At 35.0% G+C, this 23,485-nt stretch overlaps 1 protein-coding gene across 9 annotated transcripts in view; it reads right to left on the bottom strand.

The window, feature by feature from the left end:
* The window catches only part of LOC125677673 (ephrin type-B receptor 1-B-like), a 55,963-nt gene that overhangs the window by 13,464 nt on the left and 19,014 nt on the right, over positions 1-23,485 (bottom strand). For 5 of the 9 annotated variants that reach the window (XM_048915795.2, XM_048915820.2, XM_048915802.2 and 2 more), the window contains exons 3-8: positions 14,502-15,174; positions 8,363-8,518; positions 6,337-6,514; positions 5,770-6,115; positions 768-843; positions 516-548 (exon numbers count right to left, since the gene is read on the bottom strand). In XM_048915795.2, coding sequence (XP_048771752.2) covers positions 516-548; positions 768-843; positions 5,770-6,115; positions 6,337-6,514; positions 8,363-8,518; positions 14,502-15,174 — 1,462 coding nt within the window. The remainder of the gene's footprint in view (positions 1-515; positions 549-767; positions 844-5,769; positions 6,116-6,336; positions 6,515-8,362; positions 8,519-14,501; positions 15,175-23,485) is intronic. The other 4 variants (XM_048915809.2, XM_056163785.1, XM_056163775.1 and 1 more) reach the window with 1 other exon arrangement.

The following is a 23,485-nucleotide window of genomic DNA, read 5'->3' as shown; positions in this document are numbered from 1 at the left end:
TACAAACCCTGTTCCTACCCACTAATATAACCAATATATACTGTATGTACAAACCATGTTCCTACCCACGCGTTCAAGTACTAAAGTATCTGCATCACAGATGAGCTGACATCTGTGAAAATTGTGTTTTAAGTTAGCATTATTGATAATGTAATTCAGGAGTTTCTATATAATTCATCATTTGATATATTCATTCAGCAGGATAGGTATAGAGACCTTAAGAATATCACAGCTCATCCAAGTATTCAAAGTTTAATATCAAGAGCAGACTGAAGGATAGGCAGGACAGTGGCAGCCAATATTATAACGTTGAGTTTCTCATATAACATATTTGAATATATCCTTGAAGTATATGGAAAATGATTTCATTTAATGATTTTTTTGTGTGCATCAAACCATCATATCATAAAATACATGACTCGAGCATTAGAAGTCTTTTCAAAAATGTTCATGCAAACAAAGCCATGCAATTCTGTGAATATAACAGCATAATTATGCCATTTAAATGTTACAACCTCTCTCTGGCTTGGACATACCACCCCATCTACCTGTTTTAATGTTGGACACTAGTGTTCAAGACATTTACATTTCAGAAAAAAAAATTCTGAGCAACTTATTCAACAGCAAACATTGTGCATCTATTCATCTGATTCTTAGCAATACTAATTAACAGATCATGCATTTAACTGCTGATGAAATGCAATTCCTTACTGTTTAGACAAGGTAGCCAATTTGGACTTCTTATACTTCAACTTTAATTAGCTTACCGATTGGTTCTCCTGGAATGACGTTTATTGGCTGTGTGAAGTCACCCCATCCTTTCTCTACAAGATAGCACCTTACCTAAAACAAAAATCACAATATGCAAGTAATTAGTTTTTTTTGGTTTTGTTTTGTTTTTTTTTGCTGCAAAGTACACTAAAGAGCCTAGTTCTAGTACATGAACCTCACTCAATCTAAACATCAGTTCTTGACAAACTTAAATGAGTACAACAGTATAAAATGAAAAATATGCAGAGGCTATAAATGCAATCCACATATGGGGCCTTTACATAATTTTTTTTTCAATAATAGTCCAGTACTCTTCAGAATTAATGCAAGATTGTTAATGATGGCTGAAGTCTGCCTGTGGACTTTCCTTAAAGAGCATTAGTTAGAGATCTATCCTTGTAAAACAGCCTGCAGAGAAACACCTTCATATCAAATATTAACTCCCACAATGTATAAAATAGCATTGCTGATGAAGTTTGAAATAGGAAAGTGGCAGGGAAATTTAATTGCTCATCGTTCACACCAATAGAAGAGTACAATACATTTCTCCACAATCAGGAGAGGTATAGAATTATTGGATTTTAGGTGGAAATTAAATGACAAAGCACTACACACTTCCAAGAAATGGCTGCTACAATTCCTACACTTCTCCTTCTGACCACTTTATCAATTAACACAAAAAAAACTAGCTTTTAAGAATACCAGCTTTTCATTGCCTCAGTCTTTGAGGTTTTGTTCTCAATCTCTGTGATGCCTTGTTTAGCTGCCACAGACTCCTAATTAGTAGAGAAGCATGGAAACTAATCTACTGCCACAAGAAGGAAATCACAGCACTAGATAATATTTCCTCTATTACAGAAAAAATAATCTTAGCTTATACCCTTGATTTAAAACCACTGGTTAACTATATATCTGTATGTTTAACCTGTTAAATATGTATTTAAAAAATGTTGCAACAATTGAACATTTTCTCTATTTTAGTAAACTTTGATTCAAAATTCTTCAAATGATGGGATGAAAAAGGAAGTTTTGTACAAAAGAATAATTCACCGTATTTTTATAAAAACTGATCTTTTCTTAAGTCTCCTGATTGAAGATAGGCTTTGACTATCTATTTATTTCCTAATTTCCTTTGCTGAAAAAAGAAAAAACTTAAATATTTAACCTGCATAACACACATTAATTTTGCAATTAAATCTAAAAATTATAGGAGCCTTGCTTCAATCTCAACCAAAATGTGGTCGTTTAAAAAACTAAGCACTCATCTGTGACTGCAATTCACAAATTATTTCAGCCTCCTGGCGACAGCTTTCTCTGGAAAGCCTTACATAAACATAATAGTCTGCCAGTCAGACAAGTATCAAGATTTTTATTAGAACAACACAGAAGCTTAGCCTTCTTGTAGCATTTATCACGTGCAAAAAGCACAAGTTCACGATCTGATTAATCACAAGTTTGGTGGATTTTCACCTTGGTAGCATAAAATTGCACAATTTTTTATCTTCTAATTGTGTGCATTTAAGTAATAAGCTCCATGATTAAGGACCGCCCAACATGAGATGGAGATATGAAAACTTAACCCTTAGCTCAAGACACAATACCACTGATTTGGAGTTGCCCTTCACACATATTTCCAGATTCATAAACAAAAATAGTTGTCATTCTTATCTCAAAACAAATTCCGACATCTCCTGATGAGCAGCCTTGTAATTATTGCTTCCATTACATAACTGAAGCTCTGAAAACCATCATCTTCCTTGCAATATTGCACCTTCTGCAGTGCATTTAATTTGGTATTTTAGCCTAAATTCTGACTTAAGTATTTGAACCATGAGAGATAAGATTTTTCAGTATCATCTCCTGTGATAAATTTGATGAATTAGATTACTGAATCACACTCAGAGGTGTAAAATTTCCCTTTTATCAATAGGAAGAAAAAAATTCACCTTCTGCATGACAAACGTTATCTTGTTTTTCCCAAAACACTGATCGCTAATCAGGGCAGACTACTCTGGTCGATAAAGGACAATAAATTGTAAAATCAAGTGTTTATTCCCGATTCTGGTTTCTCCAAATCATTATTCTTTGTTTTAGGGAAAATTGTAATCTTTTCAAAACGTCTGAATCATGCATCATAGAAATACAAGATCATAAATAGTGATAACAAATCTTTTCAATAGATGAAATCCTTCAAATTCTATGGGAACAATAAAATCACTTAAAAGTGACTTAATTGAAAAGATGATCAAAATTTGAAGGAAAAAAAGAAAACTGATACTCCTTCGGCAGTCATTTTTGCATGTCTCCGTTGATTAAATCATTGAACCATATGTTTTGTCCTCTACAGTGACAAAAGTGAAAGGCTCCTTGCTGGACTCAACCCCTATTCCGCACGACATATTCACTATGGCACCAAAGTTCTTCCGCACAGCCTGATTTTGCCGAATGTTTTTCACCCTCTTAAACAACATCAATAAAGATATTGAGTTGTAGCCTGCTGAATCTAGTTTACTGAGCTGTAAAGTCTCTTCATTTCATTGAACATATTTGTTGTCCTTTTGCACATATTAGAGAAATGAATTTGTTCCATGCAGCACTGACATTATTCCGGTGCTCTTGTAGGTCTTATGAAGCCTAATAATTCAGACTTAGCATTCCCACTGGGCTATCTTCTGACACAGAGCATGGACATTGCCACATCTTTTTCTGAAGACAATCCCCCCCCCCCCCACTTTACCTTAGTGTGTTGCACATCATATTGTCCCATATTGTTCACAGCTCCAAAAAAATAAATTTGAAATATATGCGTACCTAAAACTTATTCCCAAGAACACCAGAGGAAGTTCAGAACACTTCAGTGACAAAAAAACCCAACTATAATACCCATAAATATGCAGGATATGAATGTTGCCCTAAGTACATTTTATATGTTGAGGTAATCTGCCGTTATATCCACATTTTATATGCTGGCTTATCTGCCATAGCTGCATTAAAAAGTAATGCTAAAAAGTTCAGCACTAGCTTTGATTTTTATCAGATTATGCAAGCGTGGAAATTTTATTATGATTTGGCCATCTCACATAGAGGAAAACCTTTTCATTAATTGATATGTTCAAAATTACTTTGCTAAAAAAAGAGAGGAAAAAATGCAAACTTCCTAAAGAAATAAGATGTAATTACAGGCGGTAAGCTTTACAATTCAGTTGTTTTTCAGGTACAGGGTACCAATGGCAACATCTGATTAAAAGAAATGGAACATAAAAATGGTTCAACATGAATGGACAGGACCATAAAATGGTTCAATTTTGTGCTACCAATCAATCCACTTCATAGCGTTCAGGAAAGCCAGGCTATTCCCCAAACATACATTTGCAACACGCAGGGTGAATCTTCTGAATTCACCTTTTCTGTTTTATGTTTCCCCAATAAAGGGTGCTGATCACAACAATCAACTATACAATCAACTCACCACAACTAGGCTATGTTTTCATATAGATGAACTACAAGGCATTAGCAGAAGTGGGTAGCAGTGGAGGGTGGGATGGGACAAGTTATAGAAGATGCATGGTTTCACACCTCACTCATTGAATTATCTACAACTGACCTCAATCTTTCTTAAATAAAACTATTTCAAATGTTTGTAAACTCCATTGAAATATAACTCAGCCTTTTTCAAATTATTTAATTCTAAACATGACAATAGATGTTGAATCCCAATACTTCATTACTTTATATTAGATAATGAAATACTTGAGCAATAAATTTAGAAACTATAGTATTGGCGATGTATCATTACATGTTTTAATTCTAATGTTCCCAAAATAATATCTATCCTTAGACTACAATACTGGAGTGAATATCAATAATATTTCAAATAAATTCTCTTTACAGCAACTTCCACTCATCCAATCTGTTTTTTGTATTTTATCATCCTATCTTGCAGTAACAGAGGGCATTTCATCTTCAGTATACATAAGCCATCTCTTGAAAAGATGTTTGAAATATTACATAAGTCTAGATGCAGTTTTTATAGCATATCTTGTATAAATTAAAGATCACAACAGTTTTGTTAAGATCCAAATTTTCAGGGAAATGGTTTTCCTTAAGTGAGTTGGAGGATACAATGAGTTTGTCTAGTACTTTGATGTAATCGACCTGCAGAAGATTAAGCAGAATGCAGCAACGTTATCCCTAAAGTTGACGTTAAGACAATTTCTTCATCAAAATTGTGTATGGCTAACAAACATGGGAACTTCAATAAACTGTCAAGAATTTTGTAAATGCCTTAGTAACTCAATTATGGCACTCCCTGCGCAGTCCTTCAGTTGGATTAGAACTTGTATTAAAACCAAAATATTAATACTTTTGTGATTTCAGTGTAGCATATGATATTTTATAGACCTTCTTTCATCTGACAAACCATTCGATAATTTTGTTTGTAATGCTCTTTAAGACAACTCTTTATGTATCCTCATCAATAAGAATACTTTTTTTTCCAATTTGGAGATGAAATCCCTCAATAAATAACCCAACTCCCTCTAAAAAGCTACAAACAGATTTTATATGCCTTATTATTGAAGCAAATTTACTTTGAACATAAACTTTTCCACTTAAAACATTACTGCACATTGTAGAAATAATGGTATGTTCCAGTGAGTGAAGTCTGAACAAGTCATGAGGTGAAGTACGTTATTTTAAACAACCCTTTTGCTCTGAAAGTGGCTCAGCAAAACAAATGTACATATCTGCAGAAATATGTGGAATATATTTGCAATTCATACCAAGACTGATGTTTCAGCTTTTAATGAATAAGAATGTAATCATGAAATACAGTATTATCATTGAATGATACGAGTACACTCTGTCTAGATTTTCCTGTACGCAATATGCACCTGAGATCTGTACTTTGGCACACCTGTATCAGCTCACTGAAAACTGATAAATTACTTCATTGAACTTGCAAACTCTGATATCACATCTAAATTAGTGATAAATTACCTGCAGGCTGTACTCGGAGCCCAGATTGAGATTTTTGAATGTGTAATTCTGATGGTTGGCCGAGATATTCTTTAGCAAGACGTCTCCATATCCCAGTCTGGGTGCACTTCGGACTTGGTAAAACATGACCTGGTTCCTGACGCTGGAGACAATGTCCCAGGTGATGGTGATCTCGGTCTGGCTGCGACTGCTGATCTGGAAGTTGAGGATAGTTTGGGTGCTGGCTTTGGTGGTGTACTGACCCTCCTCGAACTCCACTGGAATGTTACTAATGTTGCTGACTCCATTCACAGCCGAGACCCTAATACTGTACTTAGTACTGGAAGTCAGTCCAGTTATTGAAACTCTGAAAAACACAAGGTCAAATTCTGGTGATAGTTTACGTATCAGTACCCAATAAACTGTTATTTCACTGTTGTATCCTGACAAGAATACATCAACATCAATTCACAGTATCCTCAGAACAGTTTTACTTAAATCCACCTCCTGGGGAAGGGGGGGGGGGGGGTCCATTGATTGTAGGGGGTAATATTCCCTCTTTCCAGGTAGATTTAAATGATTCTTTACCTTGTCCGATTAATGTTTTCCCAGCCTGGGTGGAAGGACACACTCTCGCATGGATTACAAGCCACCCTATACTGGACGTCCTTTCTACCTCCGTCTGACACTGGCGAAATCCAGGATAAGGTGATGGAATTATGGGTAATCTCCTCAGCTACTAAATTCCGCGGCTTGGATGGTGGTTCTGCAAGAAAGTAATCAAAAATATTTACCCTAAAATTTTCAGAGACAGATAATATAGCTACTGATTGTCCAACATCACTCAGATGAGGACATGTAACTGTTCTTAATGTAATAAAAATTTAAGCATATTTTCTGAATGTTTTAGAAATGTCTAGGTTGTATGTATCTTAGGGATGAATACAATGGAAGTGCAGATATTACACCATGCTTCCATTATTTTTATATTTCCAATAACAATTACTTCTTTTTTTTTGTGATAAAGTTTTCTATGTAAGGGTTACTTGCACTTTATAGTGCCTACAATCAGGGCTGTGACTGAATTCCTCAGAAATCAGAGGAAAACACCTCTTCCTACCAGCAAAAATATCATTTTCTGTCACTTCAGATCAAACCCAGAATGTTTCATTTTTTTCCCAAAAATTGAGCCAATCAGAGGATTTCCTCTGAAAAGAGGGGAAATCACACCCTTCTACAATAAGAAAATGAAAACAATGAAACAGCAAAGGTTTTATAGGTCAATGCAAATACATAAATTTCATCTGAACATTTTTGTTACATTTAAAAATCAGATGTGCATTCAAAAATTACATGTATTCAAAAAGTAGATTAATGAGCAAAGAATTATGATAAAACATAATCATGTGAAACAAAATGATTCTGACATATGGCAGCAATTCCATTCATGATTGCTCATCCTCTAGCTTTGAAACTCGGATTAAAGTGTTTTACATACGTAGGGAAAAATTCAATTAGTTGCAAGTATATACAAATGGATATACCAGTATTTTTTTCAAGATTACCTCCCTTATCAAATTCAATACACTACAGGTGTTTACGCCAAGTTGATAAAATCTTAAAACTTTCTATGTGTGGCAATGTGCAAAATATCAGAGCTTTCTGTGTGCTTTAAACTCATGCTCACAGAAGCATGACTATCTGTATTTGAGCTGGAAATTGCTTCACCCATTATTATGACATTTCACTCTTTTTATCATAATTCCAAACAAAGATATCAAAATTTACACGATAAATTATCATGTCAATGCTGAAAGTAATAACTACTGCAGAGAAATATCGTCTATCTGTTTAAACCTTGACTAAGGGAGACCTAAGTCTCCATTCATTTAATACAAAAATCATGGTTTTCCTTAATTCTAAAGTTGACTCCAGACTGGCTCTTTAAAGAGGTAAATGATCACACTACATACCCCATTACTCAGAAATATTAAAAAAAATGAACATGGATTTCTTTAAATGTGTCTCTGACATGCGATTTTAAATCAAGATATGTGCATGCTGGTGTTATTTTTGTCGACATAAATCAGAATTACATTAAAAAGGTGTAGTACCCCAGCTAGAAACCTTTTATTACCCTCGCTAAAGTCACTGAAATTGCACTCTTTTGTTAAGCTTGCGTGTTCAAAGTTCCTGTAACATACAAGAATCACTCTCATATATGCCGTCGTAACTGAGGCCAATATGAAATATAATCTCCACCATGGAATTTCCCAACTTATGTGTACATAGCTGTGAAAAGCATTTTGTGTTAATTTGGAAATAACTGGCTTCTTTTTATGAATTTATCAAATGAGTGCATACCAGAGATGTTCATTTTAGAAATATTGATATAAAAGCAATATTTTCTGTGGTTTGGTCTTTTATTTCATCTCCTATGGGGTAAAATCAGTTCTTAGACTAATGATATATCAAATGAAAGCTTGTATTTGTTTCTTATTTTTTTTAAGTCTGTAAGTCTTTCACATTTAAACAAACTTGTGAGAAAATGCTTTCCAATATTCACGACTACAATTGAGTAGAAATGCCTTCGTCTATGAGAAGTGACACTTACGAGTACAGGACGAGTTTTTGCTGTCTCTGGGGTTGCGGTAGTACCCATCTGCACACGAACACTCCACAGATCGCGGGAGGTTGGTGTAGCTGTTTGGCGGGCATGTACTGCAGGGCGTGTTACCTAGGAGCCACTTGAAGAAACCTGGTCGGCATTCTGAAATTTCATCAAGTCATTTCATCACTCAATCGCTACTTTTTCTATGATTGATTAGCAAAGTGTAAAATAACTATGCAAAGTGTACAGAAGTATTTCATTTTGTAAAATTGTTCAACATATCAGCAGCACGGGTTCATGGACCATTAGAACGAGCGAGCAGGTTTTATTTCAATAGTGTGATCTACCTTTGTTCTGAGTTTAAAACCTTCGCAGATCCACATACCAAATACACAAGTCACATATGGCCGTGTACCAACTGCACTCTTCATTTAAATTCAACAAAATGATGCAAAATTTAATAACAAATTTTATGTCTTCCTATCCGTATTGCTTAACCTAATAATTAAAATGCTTCCGAAATTACTTAACCTTCATTTCTTATAAGTCCAAGTTGTGAAAATTTCAATGAATGCCATAAAATGACACATTTTATGTCTCAATTTTATGTTTTTTAAATGCAGCAATCACTCTGACATTAAATATGATACTTAGCAACAAAAGGAAACTAAAAGCAATCTCTTACGGAAATTATTTGAAAACTGATCTCCCCTGACTTAGTCAGACATCAGAAGATACAATTTCATCACAGTTTTTGTAAAGGCAACCAGCTTATGGATATTTACATGACCAAACAATCTACTGTATATGCTGTGGCTGAAACTTTAATCCATTGGATTGCAATATGTTACAAATATTGGTCTTCCATCATGATGTTACAAATTTCTGACAAAAAACACGCTTCTGTACAAAATACGTGATAAACAAATTCAATGTAACATATATTCTATTACATAAGATAGCCATCTTTTATGAACTGCCCCACCATAGCCAAACTGTTCTGCCTTTTTTCAAACCAGTTCAACTGTGTCACATTTCTCATGGCCTCAATGAAAAATTGTAACAAATTCCTTCACTTACAACTATCCGGATTACTTGTTAATAGAAATAACAATAGTCAACAGATAATCAAACAAAAGATTAAAAACAATGCCTGATTGAAGTTCCCATGGTATCAAATTAAATTATTTGCTTTAACTAACACCAGAACCAATATGAACTTTTTTTCAGAGTAAAGTCCCTAATAAAACAATTTCTCCACGGAATTATAAATTCTATACAACACCCATCACACATTCAATAAAGTAATAATAATTATCTTCACTGAAGCATGTGCTCTACATAAACCTACAAATCACAAAAAGAATTGCTTCCCTTGATTTGAAAAAAAAATCGTGCCATTACAAATTTTTTAACCATGATCCTGGACTAGATACAGTTCAGGATGCACTAAGTGTTTCTGCAACTACAATGACATGAGGCTGTATCGACAATCAGAATCTAAATTACATGAATAAAATTTTTACTTGAGTCCAGTGGGAGAGTTTAAACACTCTGTTCAAATGAAGTTATCTGCCCATCAAACCACTGCAATTTGATAGATACATTATCGGGGTTTCCTGATGGCATCATGAGGTAATTAACTGCCTTTCACTAATTGTTGCTGAATATAAAATGGAAAGTAAAGCGTAAAACACTAGATATTTCATTGCCATCATAAAATTTGCTGCCATAGAGTTTACATGGAGAGATAGGAGTTTTTCAATTCTCTCGCTAAAATCATTTACTTTCAGAGTGATGTAATTTTCTCATAAAACTTTTCCACTGCCCTGCATCCTGAGTTGTACTGCACCATAAAGATGATCATTCATAATTAAATAAATATTAAACAGGAGAACATCACCATCAATAATTTTATTAAAATTAAATGATTGTCAAAGATACCAGATAAGCAAAATGATATTAATGATTTTTGTATAAAATTTTAAAAAACTAATCAAATTGTTCATGAAATTCATTTCAAGCAACTGATTATAAAAATTCCTTGCTTCCTGAGCATAGAATTTGAAATTTTAAAGTTTTCAAACATTGGGGTCTCTGGCAATTTGGGTTGAACAGCATGTCAATGCCTTGTGTTGATGCTATAATGATGTAAATTTCTCTTTCCTTTCGTCCTTAAATTTCAGTTGTTCATCACGTTTACACACATTTCCCCCTGTTGACAGGTCTTTTGTTGCTACACCTATACAGGGGCAGACCACAGCAATCACCATTTAATTCTCTTCCCAATCGGACAATATCCCTTCAAATCTGAAATTGCTCCTCTCTCTAGAAACTGGTACCCAAGTAGTCTGGATGAACAATAATTTGTGGTCAAAATCATTTAAATGCCCAGAATCTGGCCCATTTGACCCCAATTACTTTACAATAATTCCTTCATGAATCAAATTTGTGGAAAACACAATCTACCAGACAAAGCTGTGCGGTTATTTATAATAAAGAAGCACTCCAGCAGCGAGGAAAGTCATGCAAGAGAAAACATCTTTCATGGCTGACATACAAGATTTTAATGGATATTTAAGGCCTTTTATCTGTAAAAAGTAGTATCTACTGAGAGAAAATACATCTATTACCAACGGGCATTCATCAAAATATTGTGGACATGTGCATTTTGAATACAATATGTCTGTATTTTTAAAAATTATATGTGGTATCCCTGAAGCTGCAACCTCATACAATGTTATACAGTGTACTCCAAGTAAGAAAAGAAAAGAATGGAGTTCAACATATGGTTACACCTTGACAGGAACCCTGGAAATTAGAGGGGATTCTAACAAGCTGCTTGACCGCTTGAACTACTCTTAAATTGGCATCCTGTATTCTCTAAATTGTCCAGTGCAATTCATGCATCTCTTCTGGATCCTGTGTCCTTGCCATAGCAACAAAGCAGACAGGAAAGAAAAATGTACCTTTATTACCTGTGTCGGATCACCTTAGTGGTGGCTTTGTCAACCAGAACAATGTGTAATGGATGGGGACATCAATTTAGCAACTGAAATCTGTCATTATGACAAAAGTCAAATTAAGATTGGACCAGCAATGTTGACTGTTGGGCCTCTTTAAGCACTACTGTAAGGGAAATTGCAACAGTTGCCTCTGGTATTAATAGTATGATACCCCTAATCCAGAGATCAAAACTTGGCAGCAATCTGCCCTGCACGTCCGACACATCCACATGTACTCTGCTACAATTTTGATTAATATTTTGTCCCCTGCCATCTTTTATCTATGCTCAGAAATCCTTTTCTTTGATGAAAACATCAAGCTGGTAAAAAAAAAAACTAACATAAAAATATAATACCCTGATTTATGAGTCTTCAAATTAGTAGCAAGTTCAGGTCTTCTTTTATCTGGATCTCCTTCCATTAAAAAGGGCACATTAAATCAGTGAGCCCTAATTTACATATGTTAGAAAAGTCTATTTTAAGATAATCCCTTTTTTGCACTTTCTCTCCAAATTGCAAATCTGAAGATTAATATCTGTATAATCTATAGGCAAACTTTAATCAAAACTCCTCAACCCCCAGGAACAGATTATCAACAGAGTGAAGCAGTAATAACACCAAGACATGGTACATAGACAGTCTCATTATTTGATGGATTGGTGGGTTTTTTTTTCACAGCTAGTTCATAAGAAAAAAACTACAACAATGCAGATCTATATTAATGATCTATATAGGCTATAGCTCAAGAAATTAAAAGGATGTCATCATTTTGCATCGTGATAATCATTTTAAAAAAATTCTCATCATATAATCATCTTTTATTTCTAAAAATAGCATCATTGTTATTAAGCCTGGTCACCCTGAAACTTAAATAATTTTTTATTGTAATACACAATGTACAATCCGAGGATCACACCTTGACTAACATGGACATCAGTATACAGGGCTATGGTGTTTAGCCTAGTACACATTACCGTAAACTGCTGATTATGAGAGTGTAAGGTTACCAATAGGTCAGCTATCAGGGACCCCTGGGGACTTCACAGACATCAAATAGCCATTACTCCATAAGAAGCTGTATGGTAAATTGAATTTAAGTGAAAGCTGATCATGGACGTGTCAGCACTAGAATCTGCAATCACTGTGAAATCCTGGCTTTGCATCTAACAATGCCTTATAATCTACAAGTGCCTTAGATCTACAATTTTTAAAAGAAATTTTTCCTTGTCTATGTTATTTAAGGAGAGGGCAATATTCACATTTCAATGAAGTACAACTACATAAAACTGGAACTGGATAAAAGAGTTCACTTGATCAGACTATTTAAGTAATGCATTCTTCAGGAAAAGTGCTAAAGCCCTATAGACATTGACCACTCAGGACAGACCCGAGATGTCTAGCACTTTCAGAGAGAAGTAAATGAAACCCTGACACTTTTGCTGCAAGTTAAGATCTATCCTTTTCTTATCAATGGCACTTCTCATCTAAATCATGTTTGCCAGTTTGTGGTACAAATCATTGCTCATCTCTGGCCCCCTCAGAAAGCAATTTGGGTTCTTTTCTTTCATTCTCCGTAATGATTTGTCTACCAGTTGTCAGAGAGTATCCTAATTCGAGGCTTGTAATCATTTTCAACAATGTTTTTAACATTATATAATGCACAAAAAATAAATGATCCACAAATTCTTAATATCTAATGCTCTCTAACTCTGTTATAACTATTAAACACGGAAACCTTCAGCATTACCTCATGTGTGGTAGTAAGTGATTGTTTTTTTGGTCGACAAAAACTATTTTTGTGGCAAACACAGATATAAAGCCTACAAAAAATTGCTTTGTTGATGTGAAAATGTATTTTACACCGACATCGAAATTCTGGTTTGAAAAAATAGAGGCAACTGTTCACTGATAATGCCAACTGCACAAATTTTATGACACTATGCTGTCTTAATAACTTCATACTGACGTAGACACATGTTCCAGCAAGAAAAAGTGTAACCTTTAATCACGCAGCTCCCTATGGTTGTAGTCTAGGTTGTATTGATAACAATAGAAACAATTAACCTAATGTGTGCCCAATTATTTTTAAACACTAAAAGCCCTCTACCAGCATACAACCCAACACATTTTATTGGCATAATAATACTGCCTGTGTAATTTTATTTTTCTATCTTAAGTGGGTAAGAAGTCTGATAAGTGATATGTAGGGAAACTGAAAAATTGACAATCATGTAGTGACCCTTCTTTATAAGCTCAGGTAAAAATCTACTTTGACCTTGTCCTTTGACCTTCTGGCCCAAGTGTTTTTCTTTTACATTGAACTATTACGGATTGAAATAGTTTGAGTCTGAAAATAACAATCTAGGAGAAATTTTCTGTATTTGACCTCTGATCTTTGATTGTTGTCTAGTTAAGAATGCGAGTCTGATGAAAAATGAATAATCTATGTGACACAAAATCTTACATTATCTCATTATGACCGTGATCTTTTGATCTCTAAATGTATAGATGTCATACTCAAGACAATTTTCCACGCAAGTACTGACTACTGAATATTAGTGTTGAAAAATCGAAAAAAAATTCATAATCGATAATCGGTATTTACATGTTGTTAATAAATGTTTATTATTTTTGGGGTTATTTCTATTTAGTTTTATGGACATGTGCAGCATATACACTAGCTGGTGTTACTGAATTCCCACTTTTCAATGTGGAGTCCACTCCCGACACTCCCCCGCACACGTCTCGATATAAAAGCGGGATTAACAGTCAGATGAATCTTGGATTAGATATTAATTAGTGTACAGGAGACAATCGATTATGAAAAATACAATCGATAATCAGAATCAAAGAGCCAAAAACGATCGACAATCGATTGTCAGCGACGATCGTTTCATCACTACTGAATATAAAAATTTGTAGTTTGATGGACACAGAGGATAATTATCAGGCTCTCGTATCTTTGATGCAGGGCCTTAAAATAATAAATATTTACTCTAAAATTTTAAAAATGTTTCATTTGACTTGAGCCAGTGTTGACAATGATGCTCATCATCTGAATAAGAATACAGTCTGCAATTATTTGACAAATCTTGACGACATATCCGGTACTCATTTTCTATCACGCTGATACTCACCCACACAAGCAGTTCCTCCTTGTCCCTCATAGCCAGACAAACACTGACAGCCCCCTGTAGGATAGGTCCATACTCCATCACTCTGGCAGAGATACTTGGGTCGTGTCTTCTCTGCAGCATTTGGTACACATTTACCAAAGTGTTCCTCAAATCCTGGGTTTACTCGACCAACAGGTGTCTCTTGGAAGAACGCATAATTGATCGTAACATTCGGACACATTACGTAGGAAACTTTTATCGAGATCAGAGTAACACATGCTCCACGATCCTGAAATGCAATGTACACACCCCCCATTCCTGGGGTTAAGGATATATCCCGAACTTCAGTGTTCAGCAAGATGTCTGTGTTCGAGTCATACAAGTTGTCTGCTGCTATTTTGTCAATATGAGAGTATGACACTGAATCCCATGTTGGCATATGAGCATTTGCAATGTCTGTGTCGGCTTCGTAGTAGTACAAATTGAAAGTTTCTTTGCATTGTTTAATGGTGGTTGGATCTGAATGTCGAACACATCTCCGCATGGAAAATCGGATTTCTATGCGTAGACTGTTGGCTCCTCGCCGGGGAATGTAGGGAGTTCTTAACCAGTTGTCCACATCAGAACTACTGACGGAACAGGAAGAGAAGATTCGGATAATCTTTCCACTGTCCATAAAACTTCCTTCTTTCCACTAAAAAATATAACAAATAACTTTTATTAATATATATCAAATCTTAAATTTTTCAACTAGTGTTCCAACAAACATATAATGTAGCTGCCTGCGGTGAAAGACTAACAGTTAAACAGACTGAGCCAGTGAATAGCAGTTTAGTATTGTACATGACAAAAATAATTTGCTTCAGAATGTCTTAATATATATGTTTAGGTTTTTCTTTTTTCTTTTTGGTTTGGTTGATATTTTTTCGTTTGCAATTACGCATTGCATATTTTGTCATAAACTTCACAGACATTAAGGGTAAATGAAAACAACAACAAAAACAATGACCAGCCCACTTGAATCACCCTGCTCGTGCATGTCACACATAGTTTGGGAAAATAATAGTCTAAAACTTTAAACCCCAGCTGAGACTCTGCCGAGACTAGCCCCTGGGTCATGGTATGATAAAATTTAATCTACCCATGCAGCAAGAAGATTGATTGCTTACATAATTTGACAAATTTCACTATGGTGGTTCTTCCTTGGAAGATATTGAAGTTCTATTTACAGATTTTACCTCTACACCCCATGTATAACTTTAAACCTCTAATGTGGCTGAATCATTTCCACAGGGGTCATAAGATAAAGAAAATTAAATTAACACTATCAGAAAGCTTGCATATCAATTTGACAACAGTGCATGCACCTCTGTGATTTTTGAGATGAAGATATATAAATTTTCCTACATACATGTAAAATCAAAGGCTTAAAACTCCTCCTGTGGCCCAGGAATCAGGGTTTGAACAATCCACAATACATTAGTATATGGACATCAATTTGACAAAATGTAGCTTATGTGATTCGAGAGAAAACCTTTTAAAAAGATTTTCCTGTAAAACTTCACATAAATTTCACTTCCCCTGTTGACTGGCCCCAGCCTACCCATGGAGACCATGGTTTGACTTACTAACTCAAATCTACACTGTATCAGAATATTTGCATATCAGTGACCCTTGTAGTTCTATAGAGCAAATGACTTTTTGCTGTATATTCCTTAAGTAAAACTGAACCCTATTGTGACCCTACTATGGACCCACTGGGGAATTGGTTTGAATAAAACTGAATCTACACTGCATGAGCATACTTGCATAGTTATTTGAAAATGTGAACCCTTGTTCTATGTAGCTGTTGAGAAGAAATCATGCTAAACTTACTAGTAAACCATTGCTGTGGCCCCACTCTGTCTCATGGCTTTGGACAATGCAAACTTTTATGTTTACAGCACTGTAATACACTTGTAGTAAATTCGAACCCAAGCGATATAATTGCCTGTGGTTTACAGTATGTCAAGAGGATCTTGAGAAAACTTATTTTTTTAAATACATGCCACAACCTGATTTTGTTATCCTTTTAGAAGGGCTTGCCCCTTCATTTAAAAAATCAAACTTAAAGCTCAGGCAAGCTAAAGTCAGGATCGAGTCTCTAGAAATTAGCAGCTGGATTGACCTAGCCAGACAAATGTCTACAGCTTTGTCTAATAAATGTCATGGAAATCATTTTGCATCTACAAATGCCACACAAGCAATTTAGGCTCAAATTCCCCCTGATCCAACCAAAATGAAGACACAAGTCAATTCTCACACCTTAATTAATTCTTATACCATAAAGGGCCCCAGTCAGAAGGCAAACTTCAAACACCCTTTTATGGATGAAATGCTATCAACATCCTCACATGTAGGATAAGATTACTGTTATAATGTAAACACCTTCTATCTTTTGGACATGGATAGGTTTTGGCAAAGGCCAGGGAATTCAAATACTACTTTGTCACTGTCAGAGCCCCTATCGCATACTGATACAACAAATGCAACTGAGATACCTTGGTATTTCTTTGATGCAAGTGTTGTGTATCTTAATCCCCCTGACAGTAACTTGTCCAATAGAGGAGAGATATTTTAGCAAGGTATGCAGGCTGCATACAAAAATCAGGTTTGAAAATTAAAAGCAGTCCATCACATCTGCCTTATAGACTCGATAAAGACTTGTTCTGGGGAATGGGTTGGAAACTTTCCGTATTAACCTCTCTAAAATGGGGTCCTAAGTGTATTTATGCTCTTGGATAAATACCTAACAAAAACAGGCAGAGAGCAGGAAAACTTGTTACTGAGAAGTCAATATTGTTCTAACTGTGCATGCCATATATTGACAGTTCCTTTGCCAATATTCAATACCCCAATCCATTTACAAAACACGCCAGAACTATGATGGGAAAATCAAACCTACTGGTTGTCCAAGATGAAAGGCCAATTGCTTTAGTCTCAGCACTAATAATGACCCTTCAACTTCTAGTCTATTGAAAGTGTATCAATACCTCCTGCCTGGAGATGAACTTATAATACTTTTGAAAAAATAAAGCAGCAACAATGTTTTTGCTGTGTTGAGTGGCTATGTGACATACAACTTCTTTGCACCAAAAATGAAAATGGTGTGGCTCAGAAACACTCCAAAGGAATAATTTATTTCAAGTGCAAATTAATCACAGAGCTCTATGTAGGTAAATCTTCCAAATAATTCTCCAATTTCTTGCATAAAAAATAGAACATTTGGGCAAAAGAGTCTGACTTCATGCATTTTAACAGTAACAAAACACCCCTACCAATTTGTTTAACCAGTCCATTTCACTTGTTTGCAGATAACTAGAGATTTCGTTGAATTCCTGCTTAGGAATGGTACATTATAAATCCTATATGGGATACTATCATCCCTGGCAAATTCAATTATCAATATACAGATATCAAATGAATCCCAACAAGAGACCAATTACACAGGCAGCTTCATCAATTCTATACAAATTTATCACTATTGATTCCCTTGTAACCCCCTAAATAACATGTCAGTGTTCACTCACAACTTACTCTCCATTACATAATGTGTTGTTTTTAACACAAAAATCCAGAACATTGCAATATATATATAAAATCAGATAAAAACGAAGACCAGTTGATAGCAGCTAGTACCTAACACTGTAATTAGATGTCAAATCAATCAGTATAATTAATGACATAGTATTTATATTTATGGACTACAGCTAGGTATCAGCAGTTACAGGCTTAAGATGCTGCAATGAGGTTTGCAATCTGATGGTCATTTTTCATTACATTACAGCCTATACCTACACCAATGACCTTTGCGTGATGTATTGAAGGTGACCAAGGGATATTTGATTAATGAGATCCATCCGCTCAGGCATGTAATGTCTTTTCAAATGGAATCCCTAGACCTTACACTAGAGGGAATGTAATGGAAATGAAAAATCCATCTGCTGATGATTGAGAGCTCAAGATGATGTGTATTGTTTACCAAGAAAATGACTTAGACAATCAACATTAGAAAAAAAGTTTACCCTCAGCGGATCTACACTATATAATTAACCATATCTATCATAATGAACTGTCGCTCATCATTCACGTGTAAAATAACATTTATTCCAAGTGTATAGCATGAGTGAGAAGGCTTTGAAAATTCCTCTCGGAATAATTTTTACAACTCTGTAAGAGTATAGCTTTAATACCTGAATTCTTTCATGCCCTTATTTATATTGGTTTCACATCCCTCCCCCAATACCCACAAAAATGTGTAGACTTGACATGCAATTGGTGTGTTATTAATCATTTCAGGAAGCAACATAGGTGTGAAATTACACGTCAACACCATAACACAGGAAGGAAGACAGTGAACTCTGATTAATCCTAAACAATGGAACTTATCTTACCTTATAATTACTGAAGCGCTAATTAACGGAAAGTATTATGTCATACAACATATACATCAATGTCATGAAGCCAGACCTATGACATTCCTTCCAAAATTTCCCCGACAGCAGAAGAGATCAATCATCTAATATCAATATTCAGTCAAAAACAAAAAAATAGTAAATATAATACATCAAATCTTCTTTCATAGCTGCCTAAATTGTTTCTGTAAATTTTAAAGATGTTGACTCAGTTTTTTACTCCGGATTTGGTGAGGTTCCATTAGCTATGATGTTCCCCCTTCTCTCAAGGGACGGTTTTCTCCAATTTTACTGCCAAAGGTTTGTGAAGAGGGAGAAGAAATTTGCAATTGATTGAATTAGTTGCCTTAGGAATAACTAATTTTCCATCCATTTGTGTTTTAAAATGTTACCGCTTTAAAACCTAGTGCAATTTTCAATCAAGGGTTATTTTGTAATTTCAATCAATTTTTCAATTTTCACATCTGCTTGGATTGTTCTTCGCAAGAATTTTCCTTTTCGCTTTTGAAATACACTATGCACATATAGCAATGCCAATCATACATATAGTAAAAATTTCATTTGCAATTTGGTTCAATAATTATCCCCTTCACAATACAGAAAAAGAATTATCATTAAGTTTATTAAACTTTAAAAAATCAATGAGTGTGTGTGTAGGGGGGGGGGGGACAATTTTTATTTTTTCCCCAATAAATTCATACATCTTTTGTTCAATGTTTACTTGTTTAATTCTATATTGAATCATTGTACAACGACTCTAGCCTTCATGGCCCCTTGATTAGAATAAATCATAAACTCAAACCAAATAATCCCCCCTTTCTTCCAGTCCAGATAGCACCTGAATTCATCCTTTTCAAATACTCAAATGTGTGACAGTTCAAACATCTTCAGCCATTTATTAAGTAGGGTGAAGGGTGAATTGGGTGTCGAATTTCCATACCTATGACTGGCTGTTCGACATGGAACAATCTACCCTTGTCATAATCATAACAAATATCGTCATCACAACACCTTTCAACCACAGAGCCTTGCATGAGGAACTTCCCATATTTAAACAACTTATATCTCACCAAAAGTTTTTCTTTTACTACAAAAGGCTTTGACGGTTAAAATCAAATATTCTCGATATTGTCTACGACAATCGTCCATGTTCAGACACTCTTTTTGTGGACATCCTTTCATAATGCCCTTGAGCCCAGTGCAAATTATGAAAAAGGAGGGACAGGTATACAGAAATTTGAAGTATTCAGTGTCTCATCAAGGAAATTGCACAAAGATCATACTTGTGTGTTTAATGATTTTCTAATCCAGAAAAACGTCACTTTACTTCAGAAAACAGTAGGTGTCCAGAACACTGAGTCAATACAAGACAAACTTGAAACACCTAGGCGCCATTCCCATGATGCTTTACTAGTAAATTGGGAAAAGGAAGACCTGGATAACAATAGATAGGGCAAATCTAACATAAAACTGTTTAAACACTTGGAGTAACAACAAACGATAAAATGCCAGGTCTATCTCAACAAAGTCAGTACCCTTCTCAGCAAGCCATATGCAGATAACTGAGTTATTGAACACTGTATCTCTGTATTTGTGAACATACTTAGTAAAGGGGAGCAGATATCCTGAACATTTTGTGTAAAGCTACCCCAGGTAGCAGTCAGTTTGCTAGGAATGCAGGACAACTTAATCTACGGTGAGATAGGATTTTGCTATCTACAAAATGATGTGTTTCAGGACTTCTGACCCCAGATAACCTTACATAGAGATGGTATTCGTTGTAGGAAAGGCAGTTCTGATAATAACCCTGCCCAATGACAGGTCATTATGACAGAGTAGTTCTTACACAGCCACTGATTAGAACTTCTGTACGTCGACGTCATCCGTCACGTAATATGCAAAAGCAAAAGCACATTCCTTTTCAGTCGACACCCACAATGCATTATGTATTATACAAATATATTTCTGGTTACTGAAATTTAATATTTTGTTGTGTCCAAAAAATTAAGTAAAAAAACATGTTGCTTCTGCAGTCTAGGTTATAAAATTGCTTAAAGTACTCCTTCATATATTCAAAACTTCGAGTCCCACACAATGATTTGGCACCAAAAGTAATCAAAAACAGTCATAAATTGAGCAGGAGTCCGTTATTTGATACTGTTTCCTGGCATATGAAAAAATTCAAACACATTGAATTGTATACCACCATTGAATTTTATTGTCTAAGCCTAGCAGTCACTGCATGAAACATATAGGGATGTTGATGCAAGACTATGATAAATGTCAGTATGAATACCATGGTGCGAGACTGAAATCGCTATAATGCAAGTGCCTGTTTTTATGACTGTAGGCTAATTGTAGATCAGTGTTCAGAATGCTTATCTTCTTTTACTCTGTCAGAGGTAATCCTTATTCTAATAATGCCTAATGGCAGGAGACATTAAATGATTCTGATATATCGTAAGAAAAGAACTGTCTCGAGCGTAAAAAGAAAATTGTGGTCAGGACAAAACTAATTCCACGCTCTCTTGTAATATGTCAGTATTGGTACTACGTGGTATTGAAAGTCTTAAACTGCATATTCACATGCTTTGCAAGACACCCCAAATTCAGGATCTCTGAAAATTTGTCTTAACTTGTCTGAAAATTCATCAATAAGTCATAAAAATCTGTGGAGATTAAACATTGGCCAGATACTTAAGATTTCTTAGGCACTTGTTATGAGCTGGTATCATGACACCTCTGGCAAAGAACTCATTTTAAGCACGAACATCTAGAATCTGCTTTCTTCTCCTGAATGCAGTAAACACAACCTTCTACCGACATAGTGTTCATCTCTTAACTTTTAAAATAGATTACATAACCCTGAGATACAGATGGCTTACTCTTAATACAGGTTAATAAATACCATTAATCATCCATAAAAGAGATTCTAAAATGAAATTTTATGCAGAAAGAGCCTTTACTAAATATGTACTGGTATATTAATCTGCATCCAGCATGTCAATAGCATGACCAGAGTTAATGAATTTACCCATTGCATCATTTATCATTTTTAATACTCATCTTAAAAAGCAATTAACAAGAGTCCCATTAAACTCGAAGGAAATGAAAAAATATGTCATAAAATGAACATTACTGTGAATAAAAGCTCCATCATCAAAGACAACTTTTTAATTTCACTTCAGTACACTTATCGACTAAACATGTCAATCAATCAACATTTGGAGTCCCAAAAATCCATTTCACTTCTTTGGTAAGGCGAGATCAATGAGAAATGACAAAACCTTGGTTTGGGAGGGGATTACCATATTCAGTCTGCTGACTGAATGGTATTTATATGTGCACTTCAGGCAAAGAGTGTCTATGACATATCCTTATCTGGTCAGATCAACAAGATACCCTCAACAAGTTTGCGTTTCCGTGTTGCATGGAAACCAAGACATTGTCTCGAACACTTCCATATTAATAGATTCTACAATGATACATTAGCAAATAGGGCTACAAATATGCGTCAAGTAATTTTTTTAATAATAGAGATCTGCCAAAGACAAAGTCCAGACAAAGCCCTCTACACTTCATTCCTGGAATCCAGGGTGTTTCAAAAAGTCTGAAGTGGCGCTACTTGAAATCAATATGTTTTCACCTTAAGCATCATCAACTCAGGGTACACAAGGAGCTTCCACAATTACTCCAATTTTACCATATAATGGTGAACAGCCAGAGTTTTTTCTTTATTGCATAATCTGTCTCATTTGTGGCTATGAAAATCTGACAAGCTTTAAATACCATACAATATTAAGCTAATGACTGATGAGATTTTTTGTGAAAAGATTTATCCATTTTCAATTATATGCACAAATGCAGACCAAGGAATAATACCTTTTGCCTGCTTATGTCTGTTACCCTGTAATTATAAGATTGATCGACAAATAGGCTTTATATATTTTCAAATTTCTCTCATAACCCGTCATTAAATGGTAAATAAGGTAAAAGTTTAGAAATATATTTATGGTTTTATAGCAGGAAATGAAACGTTTTTTTATTATTAAAAATAAATAACAAAATAATACATGTCATTTTATATATGAATTTTGAATTGTTAAAAAAAAGTGTGGGAATCCAGACTTTTGAAACAAATTTCCTGAGGGCAAATGTACACCTGGATAAATTACAATACTGGTAGTGGCCCAGATCTCCTATCAAACACACCTTTCACAGGTAAAAACAATATTTGCAATGACAATAGATCTGTAAGGTAAACATTTATTTATCCTCTTGCTATTCCAAGCTGACTGCTCAGCCCCAGATTAAAAATCTGAATTTTGTGGACACAATTATTATACGTAAAACGTGGATCAGGATATTGCTTTAAATCTGGGCCTCATTTTCACCTGAAGTGTTGAAGAGCTGTGACTTTGCTTTATTAGCTCTATCTGACCACCTGTCCGTCTGTTTCACACTAATGGCTGTTTCCTCACCTTTCTGGATCAACTAGACTCCATGTACAGAGATACCCTGGGGAGGATTTTGTGATTTACATCCAGCAGT

Source organism: Ostrea edulis, chromosome 1 (assembly GCF_947568905.1).
Source record: "Ostrea edulis chromosome 1, xbOstEdul1.1, whole genome shotgun sequence".
NCBI classification, from domain to species: domain Eukaryota; kingdom Metazoa; phylum Mollusca; class Bivalvia; order Ostreida; family Ostreidae; genus Ostrea; species Ostrea edulis.
Note: the sequence above shows the minus strand (reverse complement) of the source record. Positions and strands in the feature narration are given on the sequence as shown.